Source organism: Mesoplodon bidens, assembly GCF_964165515.1.
Source record: "Mesoplodon bidens genome assembly, chromosome: X".
NCBI classification, from domain to species: domain Eukaryota; kingdom Metazoa; phylum Chordata; class Mammalia; order Artiodactyla; family Ziphiidae; genus Mesoplodon; species Mesoplodon bidens.
This window is the reverse complement of record NC_138163.1, coordinates 120321919-120349517: the sequence shown is the minus strand read 5'-3', so window position 1 is coordinate 120349517 and position 27599 is coordinate 120321919. Positions and strand designations below refer to the sequence as shown.

The 27599-nt window shown below is 38.6% G+C and overlaps 1 protein-coding gene across 1 annotated transcript; it reads left to right on the top strand.

The window, feature by feature from the left end:
* Positions 1 to 21: 21 nt before the first annotated feature.
* On the top strand, positions 22 to 26489 carry LOC308608552 (uncharacterized protein CXorf58; the record flags this gene model as incomplete). Its single annotated transcript, XM_081221763.1, has 9 exons — positions 22 to 96; positions 3345 to 3480; positions 4481 to 4580; positions 7490 to 7584; positions 7998 to 8109; positions 18337 to 18468; positions 23220 to 23449; positions 25597 to 25759; positions 26313 to 26489. The coding sequence occupies exons 2-9, from the start codon at positions 3365 to 3367 to the stop codon at positions 26487 to 26489; spliced, it is 1125 nt and encodes a 374-aa protein (XP_081077889.1). The 5' UTR covers positions 22 to 96; positions 3345 to 3364.
* Positions 26490 to 27599: the final 1110 nt, after the last annotated feature.

Sequence of the window (27599 nt, the reverse complement as noted above, 5' to 3'; positions counted from 1 at the left end):
GCCGCCGGGCGGGGGCGCTCGGCAGGCCTCGGGCGGCTTCGAAAGCCTAGCAGCCGCAGCCGCCGACCTCTGGGGCCTGGATTTACCTCACAAAAGGTTTTTAGTTTTGTGGGGATTTTGTTGTTGTTGTTGTTGTTGTTGTTGTTATTTTACTCTGGGCTGGACATTTCTAAGATTTTAAATTTAAACTAATTTGCCACGTCCTTTAATCTCGAAAGACCTGACATTTTTTTTTCCTCTTGAAAATACTTAAGCTTCTGTCCCTCACTGGGAATCAAATGTTTGTCCCTTAATACTAGTAGAAATAAGTAATAATGACAATAATTATCTTATTAACAAGAGTAGCAACCACCAGTAGCGTTTACTATATGCCAGGCTCTGACCTAAACTCCTTATACATAGTCGTCTTCTCTTTCCAGCAACCCAAGTAGGTGGGCACGATTATTACTTCCCATCTAACAGATGAAGAAACTGAGGCACAGACAAGTAATATGTACAAGGCCACACAGAAGGAAAGTGGGAAGTCTGGATCCAAATTTAAGTTGTCGGCCTTTAAAGCCTGTGATCTCACCTAAACAGTTGTTACAGTGGCTCATAATGGGGTTGTGTTTCATATTTCATTCTGTATCTTATATTCTAACCCTATAGCAAGTGTAAGCCCATCCAGGCAGGCATCCAGAAGATTTGGGGGATTTTTGTGGTGCTGTGTCACTGCCCTCCAGCCAGAGACCACTAGGAACACATCTGTAGTTGAACAAGTTGGGTTTTTTTCTTGTTGCTGCTAGGAAAACGCACACCTTGGGAAATAGTGGGGCATCTCAGTAAGAGGGTGTTAGAAAGATTTATTCTAGGATTTGGGCTTTGGTTGGGTGATTTGGGGGCGGGTTCAAGGAAGCAGGGCTTTGCTCTGGGTTCGGTGGTGTTAGGAAGCCAGGGTTACACTAAAGCCCAGCTGTGAGTGCCAGGCCAGCTCCTGGACATTTTTTGTTATATATAGATTTATTTATTTATTTATTTATGGCTGCATTGGGTCTTCATTGCTGCACACGGGCTTTTCTCTAGTTGTGGTGAGCAGGGGCTACTCTTCGTTGCGGTGCGCAGGCTTCTCATTGCGGTGGCTTCTCTTGTTGCGGAGCACGGGCTCTAGGCACACGGGCTTCAGTAGTTGTGGCATACGGCCTCAGTAGTTGTGGCTTGCGGGCTCTAGATCATAGGCTCAGTAGTTGTGGTGCATGGGCTTAGTTGCTCTGTGGCATGTGGGATCTTCCTGGACCAGGGCTTGAACCCGTGTCCCCTGCACTGGCAGGTGGATTCTTAACCACTGCGCCACCAGGGAAGCCCCAGCTCCTGTATATTAAGGAATGCTTTTCTCTTTCTCGAGAGGATAGTGTATTCCAAGCCATCCATATCTCCATCCCTAAGGAGAAATATTAAGGAGACTCTGAAGGCTCTGCATCAGTAATGGAATGTCACATGTATATAAAAGTGTGACTTATAAGTGATAAATTAGGGCAGGAATTCTTAATTTAGGGGGTACATGAACTTGGGGAAAAATTGCAACTTTATTTTCACTAACGTCTAACTGAACTTTATCATTTCTTTCAGTTATAGTGTAGGTAACAAACCACAGTAGTATCAGCAGCACCTGTGACTTTGTCACCCATAGAAAGCACGGTATTTTCATATCATGTTACAGTCACGGCAGATTTCTTGAAATATCGTTTCTGCTCATTACCACTTCACAAGTACAGTGATTATTAGCACTCTCGTATTATTTAATGCATAAAGAAGACACATTTCTATAATTTTGTTTTTGAAAATGTTTTGACAATGATTTCAATAAAATTGGAGTCTTTTGTAATCCCATATAGTTTATGTTATGTGTCTTAAAAAACATAGTTCGTGGAAGGAGTTTGTCCACAGGGGTCCATGGCACCAAAAGAAAAGATAAAGAGGACCTGGTTTAGTACAAGATACTAAGCAGCGACTAAGAATTTGGCAGCTGCTTCCAAGTTGGAGTAATGTGTCAAAGAATAGAAAATCAGAGATGAAATCAGATCACTTATTACACGTCCTCTCACTTTACCAGGGAGGGAACTGAGCTTCTAAAAGGTTAAAGGACTTGCCCAAAGTCTCACAGCTATTCCATGGTAAAACCAGGATGAAAAGTTTTTAGAAAGCATGTAAAAACCCTCCACCCTGATAGGCACTGGGGATTCCATAGTTAGCAAGATGCCTCCTGCCTTGAACAAGCTTGTTGGGGTGACAGCCAAGAAACCAAATTATGATGCAATACGAGAAGTACTGTAAAAGAAAAACATATACAGTATTATGGGACCTTGGAGACAGTAGTCAGTAGTTCTGGAAAAAAGACAGTGGAAAACTTCAGAGAAGAGGCATCAATTAGCTGGGGTCTTGAAGGATGAATTGATGTTTGCTGGTGGTAGGAAGTCATTCCAGGTAGAGGAAATGGCATGATCAGCAGCACAGAGTCATAGAACATTGATTTTGGCAAGAAGTTCTTGTTCTCACAGAGTATAGAGAGGAATGCTAGTGGAAAGTTGATATTTTGAGATTTGAGAAAGAATGGAACTGGATTGTGAAAAGAGTTGAATGCAATTCTAAGGAGTCTGGACTTTAGCTTGGAGGAAATGAGGTGTCCCTGAAAGATTTTAAGTTGAAGAGTGATTGCTCTGAAAAGTTAACTCCAGCTGCAGTGTGGAGGATGGAAGAGACTGCAGACAGGGAGACCAGTTAGAAGGCTATGGATAGATCCACTTGTCTTTCCCATATACCTCATAATATTTGTAGTACACAAAGAATGTAAGCAACATTAAGAGATCTAGGAATAAAGACGCAGACATAGAGAATGGACTTGAGGACATGGGGAGGGGGAAGGGTAAGCTGGGAGGAAGTGAGAGAGTGGCATGGACTTATATACACTACCAAATGTAAAATAGATAGCTAGTGGGAAGCTGGTGCATAGCACAGGGAGATCAGCTCGGTGCTTTGTGACCACCTAGAGGGGTGGGATAAGGAGGGTGGGAGGGAGACGCAAGAATGAAGAAATATCAGAACATATGTATATGTATAACTGATTCATTTTGTTATAAAGCAGAAACTAACACACCATTGTAAAGCAATTATACTCCAATAAAGATGGTAAAAAAAAAAAAAGAAAAAAAGTGTTACTCGTGACTCAAAACAACAAAAAAAGAGATCTATGAAACCTTCCTTTTTCAGGGGTTCTGGAATTAGCACAACAATTATAATGGCACTTGAGTCTCATCCAAACAGTGTAATAACATAGATTGTGACCTCAATGTTTAATTTATGTATTTCAGAGTACTTCATTGTGAGGAAAATGAGTCATTCCCCAAAGACATCTGTTACTGGTGTCCCAAAATCAGATAGTCCACGCTTGGGAAAAGGTCACAAAGTACATTTGTCAAATACTGTAAAGACAAAGGGAAAACAACAGTAAGTAGCCATCTTTCTCCTGGTATCATCTTCCACAACTGGACAGTTTCCGCATGGTATTTACCCAGCTAACGTCAAACACTTCTTGTTTTGTAAATTAGAGGTTTTTTGTGTGTTTTAAAATTACTTGTGAATTGAATAATAATTATTATAATTATAGTATTTCATAATTGACAAAGCATGTTAACACACATCTCTTTGATCCTGACACAACCCTGTGATGCAGTCTTGTTATTACATTTTATAAGTGAGGAAGTAGCAACTGGAAGAAGGTAAGTGATTTGCAGAAGGTTAAACAGCTAATAAATGGCATCAGCTGGTATTCAAGGGTTTGTTTCCATACTTCAGGCCTTTTCTACTCTACATCTTGTAGTCTGCACTTTGCCAGTCAACGGTGGCATTATACAGGAGTACCTACCTCTCTCTGTAGCCCTGTGAGGGATAATGATGGGGTTGGGGGGGGCAGTTCTTGGAGAGTGAGATCCCTTTTATCTGCCAGTGCTGGGACATGATCTAAAGTAGAATAATGCTCTGACCTGACTGGGATGAGCCTGGTTCAAACAAAGTTCAGAGAAGGGAGTTTCTTTTTCTAGGGCATGGTCATCCGCTCCCAGAAGAAAATTGGGCCTACCGTAACTTCAACTATTCTACATTCTATTTTCTTAGCACTTGAACTAGTTGGACAGTGTTTTTAAGAACCATAATGGAATCATTTTAGGTCATGGATGTTTTTAGAAAGCACATTTTTTGATGATAAAGTTTTAGCCAGGATTTTTTTAATCTCAAGGGAAATATTCTCAAGCATTTCATATCCTCATTCTGACTAGATTCTGCAGATGACCAGTTCTAATTACCACATCCAAATGTTCCTCATTAGGTCAGTCTTAGGGTGGAGGATGGGGAGATGCAAGAGGAGGAAGCATAAATCCAGAGTTCCCCAAGATTTTAGGAAAATGAAATTCATACTTCACAAATCTTAAGCTCTTTTTTTTCCTCTCAGAAATAATAAAGATATTTCAGCTCACACGATACAGAGAGCGTGGTTATCTCATCTCGACAAATCAATGTTTCAACTCCTTAAGCGTACAATTTGTGCAGCGGTATGTATTTTGCTTTTTGTTTGCTCTGACAGATATAATTACTTATCAAGGTAAAAGGTGTGTTAAATAAAGAAAGAATATATAACCTTTTAAAATCTCTTCTATTTGAATCTAATAATATTGCATGGGGTTATGGGATTTCTTCTTTGGTTGACCCTAAATGAATATTTCTGGATTTACTTTTTTTTTTTTTTTTTTTGCGGTACGCGGGCCTCTCGCTGTTGTGGCCTTTCCCGTTGCGGAGCACAGGGTCCGGATGCGCAGGCTCAGCGGCCATGGCTCACGGGCCCAGCCGCTCCGCGGCATGTGGGATCTTCCTGGACCGGGGCACGAACCCACGCCCCCTGCATTGGCAGGTGGACTCTCAACCACTACGCCACCAGGGAAGCCCTGGATTTACTTTTAACATGGGTAACTACTGTGTCTTTTTCTGAAACCAATATGATTTTTTTTAATCTATTTCTTATTTGAAGATGTGAGACAGTGATCTTCTAGCACTAAAAATCTCTGAATTAAAAGTGCCTTTGGGGCTTCCCTGGTGGCGCAGTGATTGAGAGTCCACCTGCTGATGCAGGGGACGCGGGTTCGTGCCCCGGTCCGGGAAGATCCCACATGCCGCGGAGCGGCTGGACCCATGAGCCATGGCCGCTGGGCCTGCGTGTCCGGAGCCTGTGCTCCGCGATGGGAGAGGCCACAGCAGTGAGAGGCCCCACTACCGCAAAAAAAAAAAAAAAAAAAAAAAAGTGCCTTTGCCTTCCACCCAGCAATTTCACTTGTAGGAATCCATTCTACAATCTATGTACAGTTTCACTGCAGTATTGCTTGTAACAGCAAAGAAAGTAAACCCTATAATGTCCATCGATAGGACACTGGTTAAATAAATGTTGGTGCTTTCATACTGTTAAGACTTGCAGCCTTGCATATGATTCTGCAATAGAAAGATAGCTAAAGTATCTCATTAGTGAAAAGGCAAGTGCAGAACATTATGAATAATATAGTCCTATTTGAATAAAAACAAAGAAACGAACAAAAAGGTGCACATCCCCCCACTCCCCAAAGAAACAACTCTGGCAAGGCTGGCGGAGTATTAAGTCTTCTTTCATATAGTACTAAATATTCTCCTGATAAAATCACCTGTGATTACAGTAATCTATAATTAGTAATAGTCACATTAAGCGAATTTTAGCAGCTCTGAAAAAACTGATAAACTCTGAGAAATGTGTACACTTTTTCACCGTCTGACCCACAGACCCATTGCTTTATTTATTTTTTAAATTTACTTATTTAAAAAAAAATTTTTTCCCTCTTGTGTCTCCCTCCCTCCCACCCTCCCTATCCCACCCTTCTAGCTGGTCACAAACCACTGAGCTGATCTCCCTGTGCTATGCGACTGCTTCCCACTAGCGAGCTATTTTACATTTGGTAGTGTATATATGTCCATATAAACACTACCACTCTCTCACTTTGTCCCAGCTTACCCTTCCCCCTCCCTGTGTCCTCAAGTCCATTCTCTAGTAGGTCTGCATCTTTAGCCCCGTCTTGCCCCTAGGTTCTTCATGACCATTTTCTTTTTTTTTTTTTTAGATTCCATGTATAAGTGTTAGCATACGGTATTTGTTTTTCTCTTTCTGACTTACTTCACTCTGTATGACAGACTCTAGGTCCATCCACCTCACTATGAATAACTCAATTTTGTTCCTTTTTATGGCTGAGTAGTATTCCATTGTATATATGTGCCACATCTTCTTTATCCATTCATCTGTCGATGGACATTTAGGTTGCTTCCGTGTCCTGGCTATTGTAAATAGAGCTGCAATGAACATTGTGGTACATGACTCTTTTTGAATTATGGTTTTCTCAGGGTATACGCCCAGTAGTGGGATTGCTGGGTCGTATGGTAGTTCTATTTTTAGTTTTTTAAGGAACCTCCATACTATTCTCCATAGTGGCTGTATCAATTTACCCCACCAACAGTGCAAGAGGATTCTCTTTTCTCCCCACCCTCTCCAGCATTTATTGTTTGTAGATTTTTTGATGACGGCCATTCTGTCCTGTGTGAGATGATACCTCATTGCAGTTTTGATTTGTATTTCTCTAATGATTAATGATGTTGAGCATTCTTTCATGTGTTTGTTGGCAATCTGTAAATCTTCTTTGGAGAAATGTCTATTTAGGTCTTCTGCCCATTTTTGGATTGGGTTGTTTGCTTTTTTGATATTGAGCTGCATGAGCTGCTTGTAAATTTTGGAGATTAATCCTTTGTCAGTTGCTTCATTTGCAAATATTTTCTCCCATTCTGAGGGTTGTCTTTTCGTCTTGTTTATGATTTCCTTTGCTGTGCAAAAGCTTTTAAGTTTCATTAGGTCCCATTTGTTTATTTTTGTTTTTATTTCCATTTCTCTAGGAGGTGGGTCAAAAAGGATCTTGCTGTGATTTATGTCATGGAGTGTTCTGCCTGTGTTTTCCTCTGAGAGTTTGATGGTGTCTGGCCTTACATTTAGATCTTTAATCCATTTTGAGTTTATTTTTGTGTATGGTGTTAGGGAGTGTTCTAATTTCATTCTTTACATGTAGCTGTCCAGTTTTCCCAGCACCACTTATTGAAGAGGCTGTCTTTTCTCCATTGTATATTCTTGCCTCCTTTATCAAAGATAAGGTGACCATATGTGCGTGGGTTTATCTCTGGGCTTTCTATCCTGTTCCATTGATCTATATTTCTGTTTCTGTGCCAGTACCATACTGTCTTGATTACTGTAGCTTTGTAGTTTAGCCTGAAGTCAGGGAGCCTGATTCCTCCAGCTCCGTTTTTCTGGTGTACTGTCACTTTGCCATGCCCCCTCTGTTATTTTCAATAGATTGTGTCTGGGCAGGGTACCACATTCCATTTATAGCACCATCATCTATTTCAGGAACATCATGTGACACATGAAATTTTGAAGAAAGTGGGCCCTTTAGAAGCTGAGCTTGTTAAAGATGCTTGCATGAAGTGTAAAGTTAGATTCAGGTAATGTTTTTATGCTGATTTATTTCAAGCAGTACTTCGTTAATGTGAAGGAATCTTAGAAATTTATTTTCTTAAGTCCTCATATGTAATTACAAAGTAAATGTGTCGTTCTTATTTACATTTATTATGTGAAGAAACTGAGGCATGACTCTTGGGCCAAAAGTTGCCTTAAGAGTAGCTCTCATCTCTCATGATGTGTTCAGTCTGACCCACATATGAGAATAACTATGAGCACACATGCCAAAGCGTGGCTCTTTCATACTCTGTGATCCATTTCATTACCAGTTCTTTTTATGCTCTGGTATAGCCTTTACCCTGCATGCAAAAAACTATGTGAATGATCTTAAGTGCAAGGAGGAGAAGTAACAGCTCCAAACCTGATGCCAAATTACTAATTTTGGTCTTTATTTCAGATTTAGTGGCGAAACATTTCCACCTTTCATTGTGTTTAAAATTTTTCTTCATACTGAAGGCCTTGGTTACAGGTATTTCAGTGGAAAAAATTTATTAAAGCCGTCAAGTGAGGTGATGTTTCATGATGTAGAGTTTGTGTTAATTTAGCTTCTTAACATCTATGCGGTATCTGAATTGCATTCAAAGTGTACAAACTATGTTATTTCACCATTAAACAGCCCACCAGGCAGGTAGTATTTTTTTAAGCATCATGTTTCAAAGTTTCTCTGTTTATTAGCTAAAAAAATATTTGGAATGAATTTCTTATATAAGGCCCTAAAAAATACCCATCAGTTTTCTTTGTATGAAAATTTTTGTTTGTTAATAATGAATTACAGTGGCCTATTGGTCAGGGCTTTTTAATTATGCAGAACATTTGATGCAATTTTGTTTTAATGGTATTTTATCATTGTTTCTTTGATTCTGGTAGCATGTTTAGAAAAAGTGTGCTAGAGTATAGAAAAGGAACTTTTAAAATGTTTATCCTTTTTTACATGAGTTCTCATACTTTTAACTTTCGTGAATATTCATCATAATTGTGTCTACAGCATAGGACTCACCTGAGGATCTTATTAAAATGCAGTTTTTGATTCAGTAAATCTGGGACGGGTCCTGAGATTCTGCATTTCTACCCAGCTCCCAGCAGCTGCCACTGCTGCTGATCCACGTACCACATTTTTAATAGTGAGGATCTACAGCATAGGTTTTATTCCTTTGACCCTTATATATGACTACAGTTGAGAAAAATGTGTACATTCTCATATTTAGCCTTTTATAAACCACTTATCAAAGGTTGTTTTCTTGTAGCCTTCTGGAAATATCTTACATGAAAAGTATGACCCACCTGAAATCATCAGTAATGGCATGTATTCAGGATAGAGGACCACACAGCCTGGCAGTTTCTGACCAGGTCCAGCATGTGCAGCATTTATTCTCTGAAGAATATTAGAAAAGGAAAAGAGACTGCTTTTCTATGTCTTCTCAGGCAATATCAGAGAAAATTTAGCTTGGTTTCAGAAATGTATCAAAAGGACTAGTGGTTTCATGTGGAATATGGTGTTTCAGAAACATTAATATTTGTTCATTTATATAGAATGACTTCAAATGGGAAAGTAGATGTTTATTCTCCATTCCAGAGATAAATTCATGCCACATTTATCTACAGAATAAGCTTATAGTTGTCCCTATGTCATCAACTGTTGTCACCAACTGTTGCTTTTCTGAGGTTATATAATGGGGCTTTTTTATGAACTGAAATTTTCCCAAGACAGCTCCTGGCAGACCCTGCTATGCCCAGGCTGGAGCAAATGAGAACCTTAGAGGCCATGACTGGAAAGCACTGTGTATTTATTACAATTCATTAAAATGCTGTATAATAACTTAAATTTTATTTTAATTACAAAGTAGCTGTTAAAAAAAGGAAATAGCACAGAGATTTTTTTAAAAAGGAAAATATGCCTTTATGCCTTTCTTCTTTGTGCTGCAACTTTCATTCACCTTGGGTGATCACTGTTAATAGTTTGTTGTGTATCCTTCATATTTTTCCATAAAAATACACATATTATTGCACATATTTTTCCATAAAAATATTTTTTTATTTAAATATATTTTACAATTTTTCATTCTTATTTTTAAAATGTGATTATACTATTCAGCTTGAGTTTTTCACTAAACATTATAAGGGGTTTTAAATGATCAGAACATACCCAACTTGGAGAGAACAGTTTAGGATTCCTTTTTCCTTTAGTTCAGGTTGAAAACAAACTCTGGCAATACTTGAATTCATAGTTAATAGAAAGCCTGTAGAGATGGAAATTTTCTCACTTTAAGTTCACTCAACTTTTTTGCTCTTTGAATGTAGACACTGTGTCTTTAGCAAACTGATACAACTTTACTAAGTTTATTTATTTCTCCATGTGAAAGAAATAGGTCAGTTGTAGTCCATTCAGATGTTTAATCTAAGTTCATTTATGAAGGAGGGGAGTTTCACCAATTCTTTTTGGTTCCATCTTTTCCCTCGTTCTTATATCCAATTCTAGTTTCATTTCCTTATCATTTTCCAACAGCATTTCTCATGTACTTACAAACACACACACACAAAAGCAAAAACAAGTGAAAGGATGTAGAATAGCCTGAACAACTTTGGAGAAGAAGAACGAAATTAGACTCTTTACACTACCTGATTCCAAGACTTAAAATGCTATAGTAGAGGGCAGACAGCAGAAGCAAGAAGAACTACAATCCTGCAGCCTTGGAACAAAAACCACATTCACAGAAAGATAGGCAAGATGAAAAGGCAGAGGGCTATGTAACAGATGAAGGAACAAGATAAAACCCCAGAAAAACAACTAAATGAAACACAGATAGGCAATCTTCCAGAAAAAGAATTCAGAATAATGGTAGTGAAGATGATCCAGGACCTACGAAAAAGAATGGAGGCAAAGATCGAGAAGATGCAAGAAATGTTTAACAAAGATCTAGAATTAAAGAACAAACAACCAGAGATGAACAATACAATAACTGAAATGAAAACTACACTAGAAGGAATCAATAGCAGAATAACTGAGGCAGAAGAACGGATAAGTGACCTGGAAGACAGAATGGTGGAATTCACTGCTGCAGAACAGAATAAAGAAAAAAGAATGAAAAGAAATTAAAACAGTCTAAGAGACCTCTGGGACAACATTAAACAGAACAACATTCGCATTATAGGGGTCCCAGAAGGAGAAGAGAGAGAGAAAGGACCTGAGAAAATATTTGAAGAGATTATAGTTGAAAACGTCCCTAACATGGGAAAAGAAATAGCCACCCAAGTCCAGGAAGCGCAGAGTCCCATACAGGATAAACACAAGGAGAAACACGCTGAGACGCATAGTAATCAAATTGGCAAAAATTAAAGACAAAGAAAAATTATTGAAAGCAGCAAGGGAAAAATGACAAATAACGTACAAGGGAACTCCCATAAAGTTAACAGCTGATTTCTCAGCAGAAACTCTACAAGCCGGAAGGGAGTGGCATGATATACTTAAAGTGATGAAAGGGAAGAACCTACAACCAAGGTCACTCTATGAATATAGGTGCAAGGATCTCATTCAGATTTGATGAAGAAATCAAAAGCTTTACAGACAAGCAAAAGCTAAGAGGATTCAGCACCACCAAACCAGCTCTACAGCAAATGCTAAAGGAACTTCTCTAAGTGGGAAACACAAGAGAGGAAAAGGACCTACAAAAACGAACCCATAACAATTAAGAAAATGGTCATAGGAACATACATATCGATAATTACCTTAAACGTGAATGCATTAAATACTCCAACCAAAAGACACAGGCTTGCTGAATGGATACAAAAACAAGACCCATATATATGCTGTCTACAAGAGACCCACTTCAGACCTAGGGACACATACAGACTGAAAGTGAGGGGATGGAAAAAGATATTCCATGCAAATGGAAATCAAAAGAAAGCTGGAGTAGCAACACTCCTATCAGATAAAATAGACTTTAAAATAAAGACTGCTACAAGAGATAAGGAGGGACACTACATAATGATCAAGGGATCACTCCAAGAAGAAGATATAACAATTATATATGCACCCAACATAGGAACACCTCAATACATAAGGCAACTGCTAACAGCTATAAAACAGGAAATCAACAGTAACACAATAACAGTAGGGGGCTTTAACACCTCACTTACACCAATGGACAAATCATCCAAAATGAAAATTAATAAGGAAACACAAGCTTTAAATGATACAATAAACCAGATAGATTTAATTGATATTTATAGGACATTCCATCCAAAAACAGCAGATTACACTTTCTTCTCAAGTGTGCATGGAACATTCCCCAGGATAGATCACATCTTGGATCACAAATCAAGCCTCAGCGAATTTAAGAAAATTGAAATCATATCAAGCATATTTTCTGACCAAAACGCTATGAGATTAGAAATCAATTACAGGGAAAAGAACGTAGAAAACACAAACACATGGAGGCTAAATAATATGTTACTAAATAACCAAGAGATCACTGAAGAAATCAAAGAGGAAATCAAAAAATACCTAGAGACCAATGACAATGAAAACACAACGATCCAAAACCCATGGGATGCAGCAAAAGCAGTTCTAAGAAGGAAGTTTACAGCTATACAAGCCTATCTCAAGAAACTAGAAAAATCTCAAATAAACAATCTAACCTTACACCTAAAGGAACTAGAGAAAGAAGAACAAACAAAACCCAGAGTTAGCAGAAGGAAAGAAATCATAACGATCAGAGCAGAAATAAATGAAATAGAAACAAAGAAAACAATAGCAAAGATCAATAAAACTAAAAGCTGGTTCTTTGAGAAGATAAACAAAATTGATAAACCTTTAGCCAGACTCATTAAGAAAAAGAGGGAGAGGACTCAAATCAATAAAATTAGAAATGAAAAAGGAGAAGTTACAACAGACACCGCAGAAATACAAAGCATCCTAAGAGACTACTACAAGCACCTCTATGCCAATAAAATGGACAACCTAGAAGAAATGGACAAATTCTGAGACAGGTATAACCTTCCAAGACTGAACCAAGAAGAAATAGAAAATATGAACTGACCAATCACAAGTAATGAAATTGAAACTGTGATTAAAAATCTTCCAACAAACAAAAGTCCAGGACCAGTTGGCTTCACAGGTGAATTCTATCAAACATTTAGAGAAGAGCTAACACTACTCCTTCTCAAACTCTTCCAAAAAATTGCAGAGGAAGGAACACTCCCAAACTCATTCTATGAGGCCACCATCACCCTGATACCAAAACCAGACAAAGATACTACAAAAAAGGAAAATTACAGACCAATATCACTGATGAATATAGGTGCAAAAATCCTCAACAAAATACTAGCAGACAGAATCCAACAACACATTAAAAGGATCATACACCATGATCAAGTGGGATTTATCCCAGGGATGCAAGGATTCTTCAATATACGCAAATCAATTAATGTGATACACCATATTAACAAACTGAAGAAGAAAAACCATATGATCATCTCAACAGATGCAGAAAAAGCTTTTGACAAAATTCAACACCCATTTATGATAAAAACTCTCCAGAAAGTGGGCATAGAGGGAACCTACCTCAACATAATAAAGGCCATATATGACAAACCCACAGCAAACTTCATTCTCAATGGTGAAAAACTAAAAGCATTTCCTCTAAGATCAGGAACAAGACAAGGATGTCCACTCTCACCACTGTTATTCAACATAGCTTTGGAAGTCCTAGCCACGGCAATCAGAGAAGAAAAAGAAATAAACGGAATACAAATTGGAAAAGAAGAAGAAAACCGTCACTGTTTGCAGATGACATGATACTGTACATAGAGAATCCTAAAGATGCCACCAGAAAACTACTAGAGCTAATCAATGAATTTGGTAAAGTTGCCCGATACAAAATTAATGCACAGAAATCCCTTGCATACACTAATGATGAAAAATCTGAAAGTGAAACTAAGAAAACACTCCCATTTACCATTGCAACAAAAAGAATAAAATACCTAGGAATAAACCTACCTAGAGAGACAAAAGACCTGTATGCCGAAAACTATAAGACACTGATGAAAGAAATTAAAGATGATACCAACAGATGGAGAGATATATACCATGTTCTTGGATTGGAAGAATCAATATTGTGAAAATGGCTATACTACCCAAATCAATCTATAGATTCAATGCAATCCCTATCAAATTACCAATGGCATTTTTTGCAGAACTAGATCAAAGAATCTTAAAATTTGTATGGAGACACAAAAGACCCTGAATAGCCAAAGCAGTCTTGAGGGAAAAAAACGGAGGTGGAGGAATCAGACTCCCTGACTTCAGACCATACTACAAAGCTACAGTAATCAAGACAATATTGTACTGGCACAGAAACAGAAATATAGATCAATGGAACAGGATAGAAAGCCCAGAGATAAACCCACGCACAGATGGTCACCTTATCTTTGATAAAGTAGGCAAGAATATACAGTGGAGAAAAGGCAGCCTCTTCAATAAGTGGTGCTGGGAAAACTGGACAGCTACATGTAAAAGAATGAAATTAGAACACTCCCTAACACCATACACAAAAATAAACTCAAAATGGATTAGAGACCTAAATTTAAGACCGGGCACTATAAAACTCTTAGAGGAAAACACAGGAAGAACACTCTTTGACATAAATCACAGCAAGATATTTTTTGATCCACCTCCTACAGTAATGGAAATAAAAACAAAAATAAACAAATGGGACCCAATGAAACTTCAAAGCTTTTGCACAGCAAAGGAAACCATAAACAAGATGAAAAGACAACCCTCAGAATGGGAGAAAATATTTGCAAATGAGTCAATGGACAAAGGATTAATCTGCAAAATATATAAACAGCTCATGCAGCTCAGTCTTATAAAAATAAAAAACCCAATCCCAAAATGGGCAGAAGACCTAAATAGACATTTCTCCAAAGAAGACATACAGATGGCCGAGAAGCACATGAAAAGCTGCTCAACATCACTAATTATTAGAGAAATGTAAATCAAAACTACAATGAGGTATCACCTCACACCAGTTAGAATGGGCATCATCAGAAAATATACAAACAATAAATGCTGGAGAGGGTGTGGAGAAAAGGGAACCCTCTTGCACTGTTGGTAGGAATGTAAATTGATACAGCCACTATGGAGAACAGTATGGAGGTTCCTTAAAAAACTAAAAATAGAATTACCATATGACCCAACAATTACACTACTGGGCATATACCCAGAGAAAACCATAATTCAAAAAGACAAATGCACCCCAATGTTCATTGCAGCACTATTTACAATAGTCAGGTCATGGAAGCAACCTAAGTGCCCATCGACAGACGAATGGATAAAGATGTGGTACATATATACAATGTAATATTACTCAGCCATAAAAAGGAACGAAATTGGGTCATTTGTAGAGACGTGGATGCATGTAGAGACTGTCATACAGAGTGAGATAAGTCTGAAAGAGAAAAACAAATATTGTACATTAATGCATATATGTGGAACCTAGAAAATGGTACAGATGAACTGGTTTGCAGAGCAGAAATTGAGAAACAGAAGTAGAGAAAAAACGTATGGACACCAAGGGGGGAAAGCGGCTAGGGGTGGGGGTGGTGGGATGAATTGGGAGATTGGGATTGACATGGATACACTAATGTGTATAAAGTTGATGACTAATAAGAAAAAAATACATAAAAGTTGAGTGGAAATATAGAGAAAAAAAAACGCTATAGTAATCCCAACAGTGTAGTGATGGCAAAAAGGCAAACATGTAGATCAATGAAATAGAACAGACAGTTCAGAAATAGACCCACACATATATGATCAGTTGCTTTTCATCAAAGGTGTGAAGGCAGTTTAAATGGTGCTAGAACAATTGGATAGACATGTGTATAAAAAAGAGATCTCAATTCAGTTACCTACTTTGATGATCTAGTTTCAGAGCTATGCTTATTTAAAGAGGGTTGTCACTATCGTAGTCCACCAACTATATTTAGAATATCCTAAAGCCTTGCTACTCAAAGCGTGGTCTGCAAAGATAAAAATTAAAAAAAATTTTTTGAAACAAAAATTTTTTTAAATAAATAAAAAATAAAATAAACAAAGTGTGGTCTGCAGACCTGCAGCAATGGCATCCCCTGGAGCTTATTAGAAATGCAGGCTCTCAGGCCCCACCTCACACCCACTAAATTAGCCTATGCATTTTAACCAGACCCCCAGATGATCCTAGGCACATTATAGTCTGACAAGCACTGTCCTAAAGGTGCCCTCCCCCATGACCTGGACACCTCTGGGTAACTGACAATTCTTAAACATTAACATCCAGTAATTGTTATTTTAAATTGAAGATCCCTGTTCTTTTTGAGGATTGGGCATTCATGGAAAAAGGAAAAACATTATTAGTAATAGCTGCCCTTATTGAGCACTACCAAATATGATGTTAAACATTTAATGTGCATTATCATTTATTTCTCATAAACTCTAGAATGTAGATTCTGTTATTGTCTCCATTTTAAAAAGACTAAATAACTTGCCTAAGGTCTCACAACTACAAAGTGAAGGAACTGACACCAAGACCCAGTGAGCCTGACTCCAGAGCCCATGCTCTTAACTACTTCTGTGTCAGGAACCCTGCTAAATACATTCTCTTATATGGCCCCCTGATAACTTTGATGAGGTACATGTCATTCCCATTTTGCCTGTGTGGAAGCTGGAACTTGGAGAGGCTCATCCGGGCCAGAACTGAGACTTCACTTCTCCATATTTCCGCTTGACAAGCCTAACTGTAGATCTTGCCCAGCAGGTAGCCGCAGGGCTGTGGGGGAGTGATGCTAGCTATCAGGCGGGGAGTCAAATTTAGAGATGCGCGCCTCTGACCCTTTGAGTAGCCCACCAAGAATGGAACTTTCCTCTTGAATCCTAGTCTGATTGGCTGCTCACCTGGAATCGTTGCCTAGTTTTCACCCTTCCCCTTCTCCTGGGGCTGGGCTCTTTATTCCCATCCCTTCCTATCCAGAAGGACTTTCCTGAATCTGGCCATACACGGCCAACGTCTGAGAAAGAACATCTTGACCACTGGAGGGCAAACTTTTTTCAAACCCCTGTCACAAGTGGGCAACAAGCCTGCCCTGTGCTGCCAGGAGTGGGGTTTTTTTGGCTGAGAGACTGGGATGGGCTTGACACACCTGAGCCACACAGCTGAGGCACTGTATGAATAAGGAAACTGGGGCTTGGAGAGATTGGTGGTGGTGGCTGAGTGGAGTGGAGTAGGAACTGACAAGAAATACCTTTTCTAAGTAACTTGAGCTAGTAAAATAGAGTTATATCTAAAGAAATCCTCAAGGCAGAAATCATATGGTTTTCAGACCTGTTCAGCATACAACTATTTGCTTTCACCTTTAGTGTCACTGTGGGGATGGTTAATTAGAACCCACAGGAAATAAATTGCAAGAAAGCATAATGGAGATACGTGCCAATACTGCCTTTTCTTTAGATGCATGGTGTTTAAAGAAACTAATGAAACGGAAAGCCAAAATGATCTGCCTAAAGGAAGGTTCCATCACATTTTTAGTAAACTGTTTCTGGCCCTTCGATTTAGTGAATTAGGTATCAAACTACAACCATTTGAATATTTTCTTTCACTTTCCCTATGTGTCTGTGTTCTAAGCTTTGGAATTTAAATAAAGAAATAAATAGGAAATATTCTGGATAACAAAAGTGAGAACTGGAATAAGAAGTACATTAAGGCTTGCTATTATTTTGCGTGTTAAGTAAAAACAGAGATTCCGAGTTTTAGTCCTGTCTCAACCACTATTCTATAGTTTTATATCAGCATTAAAATACAGAGTTCCCATACTTTCACAGTATCACATTCTGAGATACAAAGGAAAAAAGAAACTGATCTGGAATCAAGTGATACTTGAATTTTCATCTACGCCAGACTCCCTTCACATAAGCATAACCTTTGTGGCCAGAAGCACAGATATGTAATATAAATATGTATTAGAATAGTCAGCACATACTTACGGGGGTGGGAAGGAGGGTGGGGAAGCACTTAATTCTCTATTCACAGTCGATGTATGTAGCTTTTAGCACAAGGATAGGTATACGTGGAAGGGTATGGTGCAAATACAGCCAGACTGGATGCGAGCCTCCATGTTTTCTGTGATTCTTCTGTCTCTGCCCTCTCAGGTGCTTTCCTTGAGTAGAAAATGTTGACATTTGTGAGAGGAAAAAAAACCTTTGTTTGCTACTCTTTTGCTACTTACTGAGAAAGGCCTAAAGGAGAGGGAGGTCTCAGCCCTCTGAAACGTACATGTTTCCATTTGAGGGCAAGGTATTAACAACCACATAAAAGAGAGCTGGCCCCAGTACCTTTCACTGCGGTTCCTAGGGCAACCTGTTTAATAACCAGATAAGCTTTCTCTGCATTGACAGCATGAATCACGTTAGCGGTTTGTTTTGTTTTTTAAAGGAAAATAATGTCCTCTGAGGATTGTGGACTCCCTATTCCTCTAGCTACATTTTAAAACTATTTAGATATGGTTATGGAAACAAATTTTAAGTGGTTTAAAAATCTATATATCTATATAATCTTTTCTTTGTAAATACAGTCTTTTTATTGAATAGCAAGCTACTAGAAGAAAGGAACAATATTTGATGTATTTGTCTCAAAAAATATGTAAAGTGTGTGCTGATAGTTATTGCTATTATACTACTATTTTAAAAGTATTTTTTTTCCTCTTTATAGGCTGTGGTTGATGTTTGTAAAATAATGGGCAAAAAGAAATTTTATCATCAAATTATGGAAGATGAACGTCTTTTCCAGAAGTTCAAAATAACTGATGAAATAGATATTGTCACCCTGAAAGATTACATGCAAGTAAGGAATTTATATTTGGGTATTGAAAACAAACAACAAAATAAGCCTTGTGACCCTATCCTCCAGGAAGAAAGAATCATGTATCAGTTTACTGTGGTGAAATACACACAATATAAAATGTACCATTTTAAAGTGTACAATTCAGTGGCATTAAGTACCTTCACAGTGTTGTGCAAACATCACTACCGTCTAGTTTAAGAAACTTTTTGTCACCCCGAAGGAAACCTCACATCCATTAAGCAGTCACTCCCTATTCCTCTGTCACTCCAGCCCCTATCAGCCACTAATCTGCTTTCTGTCTCTCTGAATTTGCCTGTTCTGGATGTTTCCTATTAATGGAATCATATAATATGTGGCTTTTTGTGTCTGGGGAGTGATAGTTAAGGAAAGTAGGGTTTTTTTCAGGGGTGATGGAAACACTTTGGAATTAGTAGTGATAGATATTGTGAATTTACTAAAAAAAACCACTGAATTTTATACTTTAAAATGGTAAATTTTATATTATGTGAATTTTATCTCAATAAAAAAAATCGATAATAAATACATGGTGCTAAAAAGAGTACATGACGGGGATTTGACCTAGTAGGGAAGGGGTCTATTATTGTTTCGATGCTTTCTGCTACAAGGAACAGAATATCCCCAACCACAAGAGGCTTGAACAATAAAGGACATTGTCCCATGTTAGGGACAGGTGCATCCTGGGATAGCTAGTGTCGCAGCTAAAGGATATCAGGGTTGTTGGTGAGCTTCTCTACAGTCCTCTCAGCTTCCTTCACATAGTAACAAGATGACTATCACATTCTCAACTACGTTCAAAGGCAGGAAGAAGAGGACTCAGCATCTTTTTCTTTAACTCTCAAGAAGAAAAATCTTTCCCAGAAGCCCCTAACAGACTTCCTCTCAGGTCCCATTGGTCAGAACTGGATCACATGCTCCCCCTAAACCAATCACTGTAAAGGGAAATGGGATCGTTTCCCATGATTGACTTAGAACAATCATGGTTCATGTGCTGGGGCGTTCCTTCCCAGAGCATATGTCTGTTCCATATGTGAAAAAAAAAATCAGGGCTTCATAAGTAAGGGAGAAGAGGGAAATGGGTGATAGGCAGGCAATCAACAATGTGTCACAGCCTCGGTCTGCGGCTGAACGGGTGGTGCACCCCAGGCAAAGGCTCTGTGGCAGGACAAACTGCAGGGCATGAAAGCAGTTTTGTGGGCCTGGAGAAAGGAGAGCACGGAAGGTGTGGTATGCAGTCAGGCTAGAGGGCTGGTAAGAGATCATGATGAAGGGCTTTTTTTTTTTGCGGTACGCGGGCCTCTCACTGCTGTGGCCTGTCCCGCTGCGGAGCACAGGCTCGGGACGCGCAGGCCCAACGGCCATGGCTCACGGGCCCAGCCGTTCTGCGGCACGTGGGATCCTCCCGGACCGGGGCACGAACCCGTGTCCCCTGCATTGGCAGGCAGACTCTCAACCACTGCACCACCAGGGAAGCCCGATGCAGGGCTTTTGACCATAGTAAGGTGTTTATTTTTTTTCCTTGATTCTGTGTGCAATGAGAAGCTGGTGCAGTGTTTCGGGAAATGCGGTGACCTAATCTAATATGTGAAGAGATCCATCTGGCTGCAATGTATTATAGATAAGGGATTAGAAGACAGCAAGAGCCTCCTTCTAGTTTGGAGGTTCCAGCAATATTTTAGGAGAGATGGTGGTATCTTGGTTTAGGGCTGTGAGGCTGGAGATGCAAGAGATAACTAGAGAGTAAAAGCAGTGGGCCGTGGGGACAGAGAGGTAAGCTAAAAGAAGGTGTCCAACATGGCTTCTAGGTTTCTAGTTTGCATAACTGGTTGGACAGCAGTGCTGAATCAGGGAACTTAAACTAGATACCTGAATAGTAATAATAGCAAATGCTGGTGTAACAACAACTCCTTTTATTCTCATAACAACCCTAAGAAGCAGGTACTATTATTACCCCTGTTTTTATAAGTTCTAAAGAAACAAGGGATCCCAAAATTCTAGCTCATAATAATAATAATAATAATAATAATAATAATATATGGCCTTAACTGTTCACCCAGTTGCTTGCATGTGAAACATGAAATTAATGCGGTGCTTTAGAGACTCCCAATTGTGTTATCTTTCTTTTAGAGCCTTAACCTAGAAGATTCGTGGACTGAACCAGGAAATAAGTAGAGCTTGGGGATGTCAGCTATCTTTGCTAAGGACATGGGTGGCATACTTCCAGATTGTCCCTATGCCAAGGATTGGTGTCATAGAAAGAAGTTCCCAGATAGACATATTGGAAGAGAGAGATCTGATGATTGCTGACATTTATTGAGCTCTTTATGGACACAGCATTGTTTTTAGCTCTTTAAATGCATATTATCTCCTTTAATCTTCAAGTTTGTAAATTATGTGACCTTTAAGAGATGAGAAAAATGGAGCTTAATGAGATTTTTAAAAACTTACTCAAGGTTGTATAGCTAATAGGTGCAGAGCAGATCATTGACAGTTCTGAGATGTTTACCCATTTTACCATTCCACTGTCAGGAAATAAAATATACAGGCAGTCCTCACTTTGCATGGTAGTGCAGGGCCATAAAAAGGACTGTGCAAGCTGAAACCATGCAGAGCAAACTTAATCATCAATGGGAAAAATCATGATTGTTCCGTGCCTTTAAAAAATCTTATCAAAACATTAAAAACTCTCTTACTCTCTGTTATAAATATATAGGAAAATGGAAAAAAGCAAAACATTTATTTAGTACACTATAATTTAAAACATTAGAAACATTCAGAATTTAAAATGTTTTATTTCTTTGTAAAAAGCATATCAACTGTGACTATACTAGAAACTATTGAATTATATACTTTAAATGGGTGAATCATATGAGATGTGAATCTCAATAAATCTGTAAAAAAAAATCGTTTTATCAAGAGTAGTTTAAACACTGCTTACCTTCTTGTTCTCATATAATTTACAATAGGAGGGAGCATCTTCTCTATGCCCTGGCAAATTGTCATACTCCTTTCTAAGTTTGGATCACCCACCAACATTTTATCCTTTGTACTTTTATTGGCCACACCACGCAGCTTGCAGGATCTTAGTTCCCTCACCAAGGATCAAACCCAGGGCCCTGGGAGTAAGGGCACCAAGTCATAACCATCGGACTGCCAAGGAATTCCCTATCCTTTGTACTTTAAATGTTATGAAATGTTTCAGAGCTCCTTTAATATGAAGTTTCTTTTTTGCCAACATTACTTCCTCTGAGAAAACTTTACCCTTTTCAGCAGTGCCATTTTCCCCATTTATGTTGATAAGTTCACCTTCACCAAATTCCTCTAGCAGCCTCGCTGCAGTGTCTTGAATGATGGCAGTGTCAGCATCCCCATGGTCACCGATTTCTTCTAGAACTTTATTTACATTTGATTTGAATTTCACTTCCAGCTTTACCACTTTTTGTTTCTTTGTTTGACCTTTCCCTCTTTTGATTATCTTTATTTGTAAAATGTCACATGGGTTCATCACTGGGAGACAAAGAGGTAACACAATTACACACTTTGCTGTCTGTGAGTGAACTAAAAAGCAGATCTACAGTGACCAATCACTGACACACTTCAAAAGAACTGACGTGATTTGTCATCTATCACCATGCACATCTATTATTTATGTAGTAATCTATGGACTGAAGAGCTAGCAGCAGAGTTTGTACTTTATGCATTTAACTCAGTTATACTGTGGTAACTGAAATTTGAACTGTGTTATTGAAGGACTGAGCTTATTTGACTGAATGGTGGTGATTGATTGAAATTCATGCATGCCTAAATGATACAAAGGGAGCACTGCCTGTATGTGTGTGAGTGCGAGAGCACAAGAGGGAGAGAGAGTGTACGTGTGTTATACCGTAAATGCCAGGCTTGTAGCTCCTCCTGCCCTATTCCTATCTCTTAAATGAACATTTATAAGGTTGAATTCATTATATATATTTACATTTTTAAATTCCTATTTTGATATTTTAAATTTTAAAAAAAAGAGGGCTTCCCTGGTGGCGCAGTGGTTGAGAGTCCGCCTGCCAATGCAGGGGACGCGGGTTCGTGCCCTGGTCCGGGAGGATCCCACGTGCCGCAGAGCGGCTGATCCCGTGAGCCATGGCCGCTGAGCCTGCGTGTCCGGAGCCTGTGCTCCGCAGAGGGAGAGGCCACAGCAGTGAGAGGCCCGCGTACCGCAAAAAAAAAAAAAAAAAAAAAAAGAAAAGTGGGATTTCTACAAATACTCCAAATGAAAATAGTGAAATTTGCCACTTAGCACCAGAGGTGAACTAATTATTTCTAAAAAGGTTTGTGCAAATGTCCTTTCAATGCAAGCATGTCATGAACAAGCATTGCCAGGTATGTAGATCACATAGCTATTTTCAATTTTCAGGCCCATCCTGAGTTTAATTTATCTGAGTTATATTTGCCTTAAAGATTTAGTGTTTATGCATTAAATAAATATTTAATGAGCGTGGTACTATGTGCATGATACTGTGTGACAAGGATTCTGCCTTGTCACAGTAGGGGAGCTAAAACATACACACATAGCTAGAACATCATGTAGTAATAAGAGTCATAGAAGAGAGATACCAATACAGTTCAGAGACGGGATCAAGGAATGCTTTTGCATGAAGTAACATTTGAGTGGCTCCTTGGGAAATGTGTCTAAAAACATTCGAGAACACCACAGCCAATCATGCTTAGTTGTTTTTTCCATATAGTATTCCAGTCTTCTGGATGAGATCCCTGCATCTTCTGGTGGCAGAAATAACTACTGGCGAAGATTAAATCTCGAAAACATTCCCAGGACAATGATAATGTATGACATAGTTGATTATGCAGAGTCTGGAATAATCTCAAACCGTCTAAAAAAAGTAATGAAGTATCTATTACAAAGACCAAAAACAGAAGAGATGCGTCAGCACCAGCTACGGATTGTTTCTCAAGTTAGGTAAAAAGTGATCCTTCACTGGGGTTACAATACTAGGGGCATTTCTGGAAATGTTCACATTCTGCCAAATAGCTCACGAAAAATAATAACAGAGCATATGGGGAAAAAGGGGTTGGGGCAGATTGCTCAAGACTTATGCAACTTTGCAAACAGAGCACTAACAAAAAGGACAATTGGTACCTGGGAAGATACCTTGTACCACCAGACAGGCCGCCACAGCAAATATAAAAAATGCACAATAGAGTGAAAATGCTGGTGACTCTTTCATTAGAGCAGCTAGTGGGCACCGAGACAGTGCAGATGGAAGTGGAGCCCTGGGCCAATGTGATGGCCTTTTAAGTGGACATGAGAGGCAGTGTGACCTGCCAAGAACCATGAACGGCTCAAGGCAGGGAATAGGGAAGAGGGCAGTAAGGGTGGATTGTGTGTGTGTGCGGGGGAGTGCCTCTCTGGGTAGAGAGCCCTAGGTGCTGGTGCTCATTCTTGTTTTCATGAATGCAGCCAAAAGGGCTCCCTTTGCCCATGCTGCACAGAGGAGAACTTTTTCCTTTTCCGCTGAAGGTTATAATTCTAGTCTTGATATTCTGGCTCCCTTTGCAGAGGATAAATTGCATATAAATTATGGTGACATTATTCCCTTCTTTACCAATAACATGTGCGCCACTTCACATTATAAAAGAACATGTTGTAGCAAAATAGACTGTATTATGATTTGAAACAACATGGACAGACTATGACTGCACCAGTTATCTTCCTTTTTTCTTTCCATTACCAAGTCTCACCTAGCCCATCTTATTTACCAATTAAGCTTTTTTTCTTAAGAAAAAGAAAGAGATAATAAGACTGAAGAGGACCTGTTGGTAGTCTATTTTCACACAGTCATATCTGAAATGAAAAATACTCCTTTAGTACATGAAAAGACACTGGTGACCCACTGTCAGGCAAACACACTGGTTGTTTCTTTTTTCAGGAGTAGAGATGAGTGGGTGCTGACCCAATAACATAATTTAGCCCATTTATTTTATGATCAAGGCTATACATTTGCCAGGCAGATGGCCCAGTGTAGGGCGCAGTCTGTCATCATGAAATAGATTTTCTCTAACTCATCTGTCTAAGCACTGAATATGGAACTTAACTCTGTTACCACCAAGGTCAAATAAATGATGTAATTTTCTCTGCCACCATATATAACTGTAGGCTCCCTGCTATTTAGACTCATGCTACTGATTATCCTAGAATGAGTCACTTAAATAACCAAATAAGTAGCCAAATTCTAAATCAACTGAAGAGGGAAAAGTACTTTCTTAAAGGCTCCTTTGAAGGCAGTTCAAAGTTTGGGATCTCCCAGAAGCAAACCCTGAGGTAAGTATTTGAGTATGAGTAGTTTATTTGGGAAGTGATCCCAGGAACCACTGATGAGAGGGGTAGAGAAGTGAAATAGGGAAGAGCAGGCAGCCAAAACAGTGTATGTTAGCAAGCAGGTTGTCACTGTGGGTAACTGGAGCTTAATCTCTCCTGGGAATGTCCTAGCCAGTGTAGAACACACAACTCAAGTTATCCCACAGAGGGGAAGGGAGTTGGGATGTTTATACACCAACACCCATCAGTCACTGGTTAAGGGTAGCTTAGGAGGGGAGGTATTAATTCTGGGGCCCTTTCCCTGCACACGGGCTCTTGTTTTCATAAGAAAGCTCTCAGGCTGAGGCCAGTGTGCACTATGGCCAAGGGGACTATGAGCATGGCACCAACTGTGTCTGGTCCCAGCACTGATAAAAACAACTTGTTTCAGCCATTATGAAATTTAATACTTTTTGGTGTTAGTATATAGTATATCTTTTAAAAAGATTCAAATGGCTACTACACGGTATTTTCCAGGAAGACTGATTTTAAATTGATATAACATTTTATAATTTTCATTATCATTGTTGTAAACATCATCTGTATACCTTCATAAGTGGCAAAGAACTATGCTATGTAACTCAAGCAGAAATGATAACTTTGGCCTAAAAACTTACGTGCAGTATTGTTCCAATCACTGAGGTTTAGGATATATTTACCAGAGAATGCTTTAATAAAATTTGGAACTTGCTTAAATTTAAAATTTTATTTTGTGCAATTTTTCTGTCTATACTACAAATATTTTCTAGGTGCCCTTCATCCTTATCAAGTCTTCAAACTTTATATCGGCCCTACCAACAGCGAAGTCAAATTAAATATCTGGGTCAGCGATCCGAGCAAGCTCAAATGAAAGTTGAAAAAATGAAAAAAGCTTATAAGATGGCTAAAGAAAAAATTGTTTCTGCGGGGACTGTAAGTTTAACTTGTACTGAATTCATTGTTTTGGACAATATTCAAACTGTAAGTAATTCTACTTCCTTAAGTAGAATTTTCCTAATCTACAAGTTCAAGGATGAAACACATACATTTGGTATATACCTTGGATAGTATAAAGCTACATTCCTCTTGGTAACGCATATTTTAAAAATTCTTAAACAATATGAGTAGCTATTCTGATAAATACCAGCCATTTTGACTCTACATGAGCATGAGTTGGCAAAAACCCTATTGTTTCTGTATATTGGCACTGCTGATTCAGCACATCGCTAATGGTGCTTTTCTCAAAGTGGAAGTCATTTCTATTTACACTTATTAAGAGCTGTAGTGTGGAAAGTTGGCTTCAGTATACTACATTGCAGGAATATTTACAATGAACATGTATTCATGTTTTACTTTGTAATTTTAAAAAAATTTGCTATATATATTTTTGACATGAGGCTAAGTGTGAACCGTCAAATATAAAAAACATAAAATAGTAAAAACCAAATATAAAACACTTTCCGCTTTTATTTATAATTCTACCTAGGAACCGAAAATGGACACACCAGGTACAAAGCAAAAAGAGACGATGGTCTTCTCCACCCCATTCTTTGACATTGTAAAAGTTAATGAACTCATGTCAGATGACGAATTGGAAAAAGAGGAAAAGGAATTATTTGCCTGGTGTCAAGACTTGTATATTAATAATTCTCCATCATGTTAAAGCACAGCTAACTGACAGAAAACCAGGTTATTCAACAATCTGCTTGTCTGTCTATAAATGATGAGTATGTGCACTAAAGGAAAACAAAATATAAACAAGCCCACAGTATGCTCTCTTAACCAAATGTGTGACAGATTTTAAAGCCCTTTTTGTATTACCATAGGTACAAGTATTTTTTACTAACAGAATTTTAATCTAAATAAATTAAATTGAATCAACTAGATGCCCTCAAACTAGCTGTGTATGGTTTTGTTCAAGAAATGGTATTTCGTCCCTGGAACTTTTATTCAATTGTGATTTTCCTTCATTTAAAAAAAATATCGGGGCTTCCCTGGTGGCGCAGTGGTTGAGAGTCCGCCTGCCGATGCAGGGGACACGGGTTCGTGCCCCTATCCCGGAAGATCCCACATGCCGCGCAGCGGCTGGACCCGCGAGCCATGGCCGCGGAGCCTGTGTGTCCGGAGCCTGTGCTCCGCAACGGGAGAGGCCACAGCAGTGAGAGGCCCGCGTACCGCAAAAAAAAAAAAAAAAATATATATATATCGAACAGGCCATGCTTAGCATAAATATTAGAATTCACAGAATAAAAGGCTGCTCTTGAGTCAGCCTCCAGTGTCTTTTTTTTTTGTAGCATGTTGTTTTTACAGAACAGCTTGTGATTGACCAATTCTGAATTATAATAAAAATAATAATGAATTTGTTGCTACAGTAGGCATGACATAGCATACCTACTCATTACTGAGCATTGTAAGCACCTGGGGCAGAATGTTGCATCTGCTTCAATGTTGTACTTTGTATTTTTTTAAGTATAAAGACTGTTTTGAGTAATATTTATCAATTTCCTTTTAAATTGATAAATTCTCATTCCTGATGTAGTACAAATTATTGATATTTTTTTTGATCCAGGCTATTAGATTATGTCAAACCTTACTTGAGGCTGTGATAATTAAACAAAGTGCATTATTTATTGAACTTTAAAAATACAATTTTTTTGGAATTTTTGAATTTTACTTTATTTAATTTTTATACAGCAGGTTCTTATTAGTTATCTATTTTATGCATATTAGTGTATATATGTCGATCCCAATCTCCCAATTCATCTCACCACCA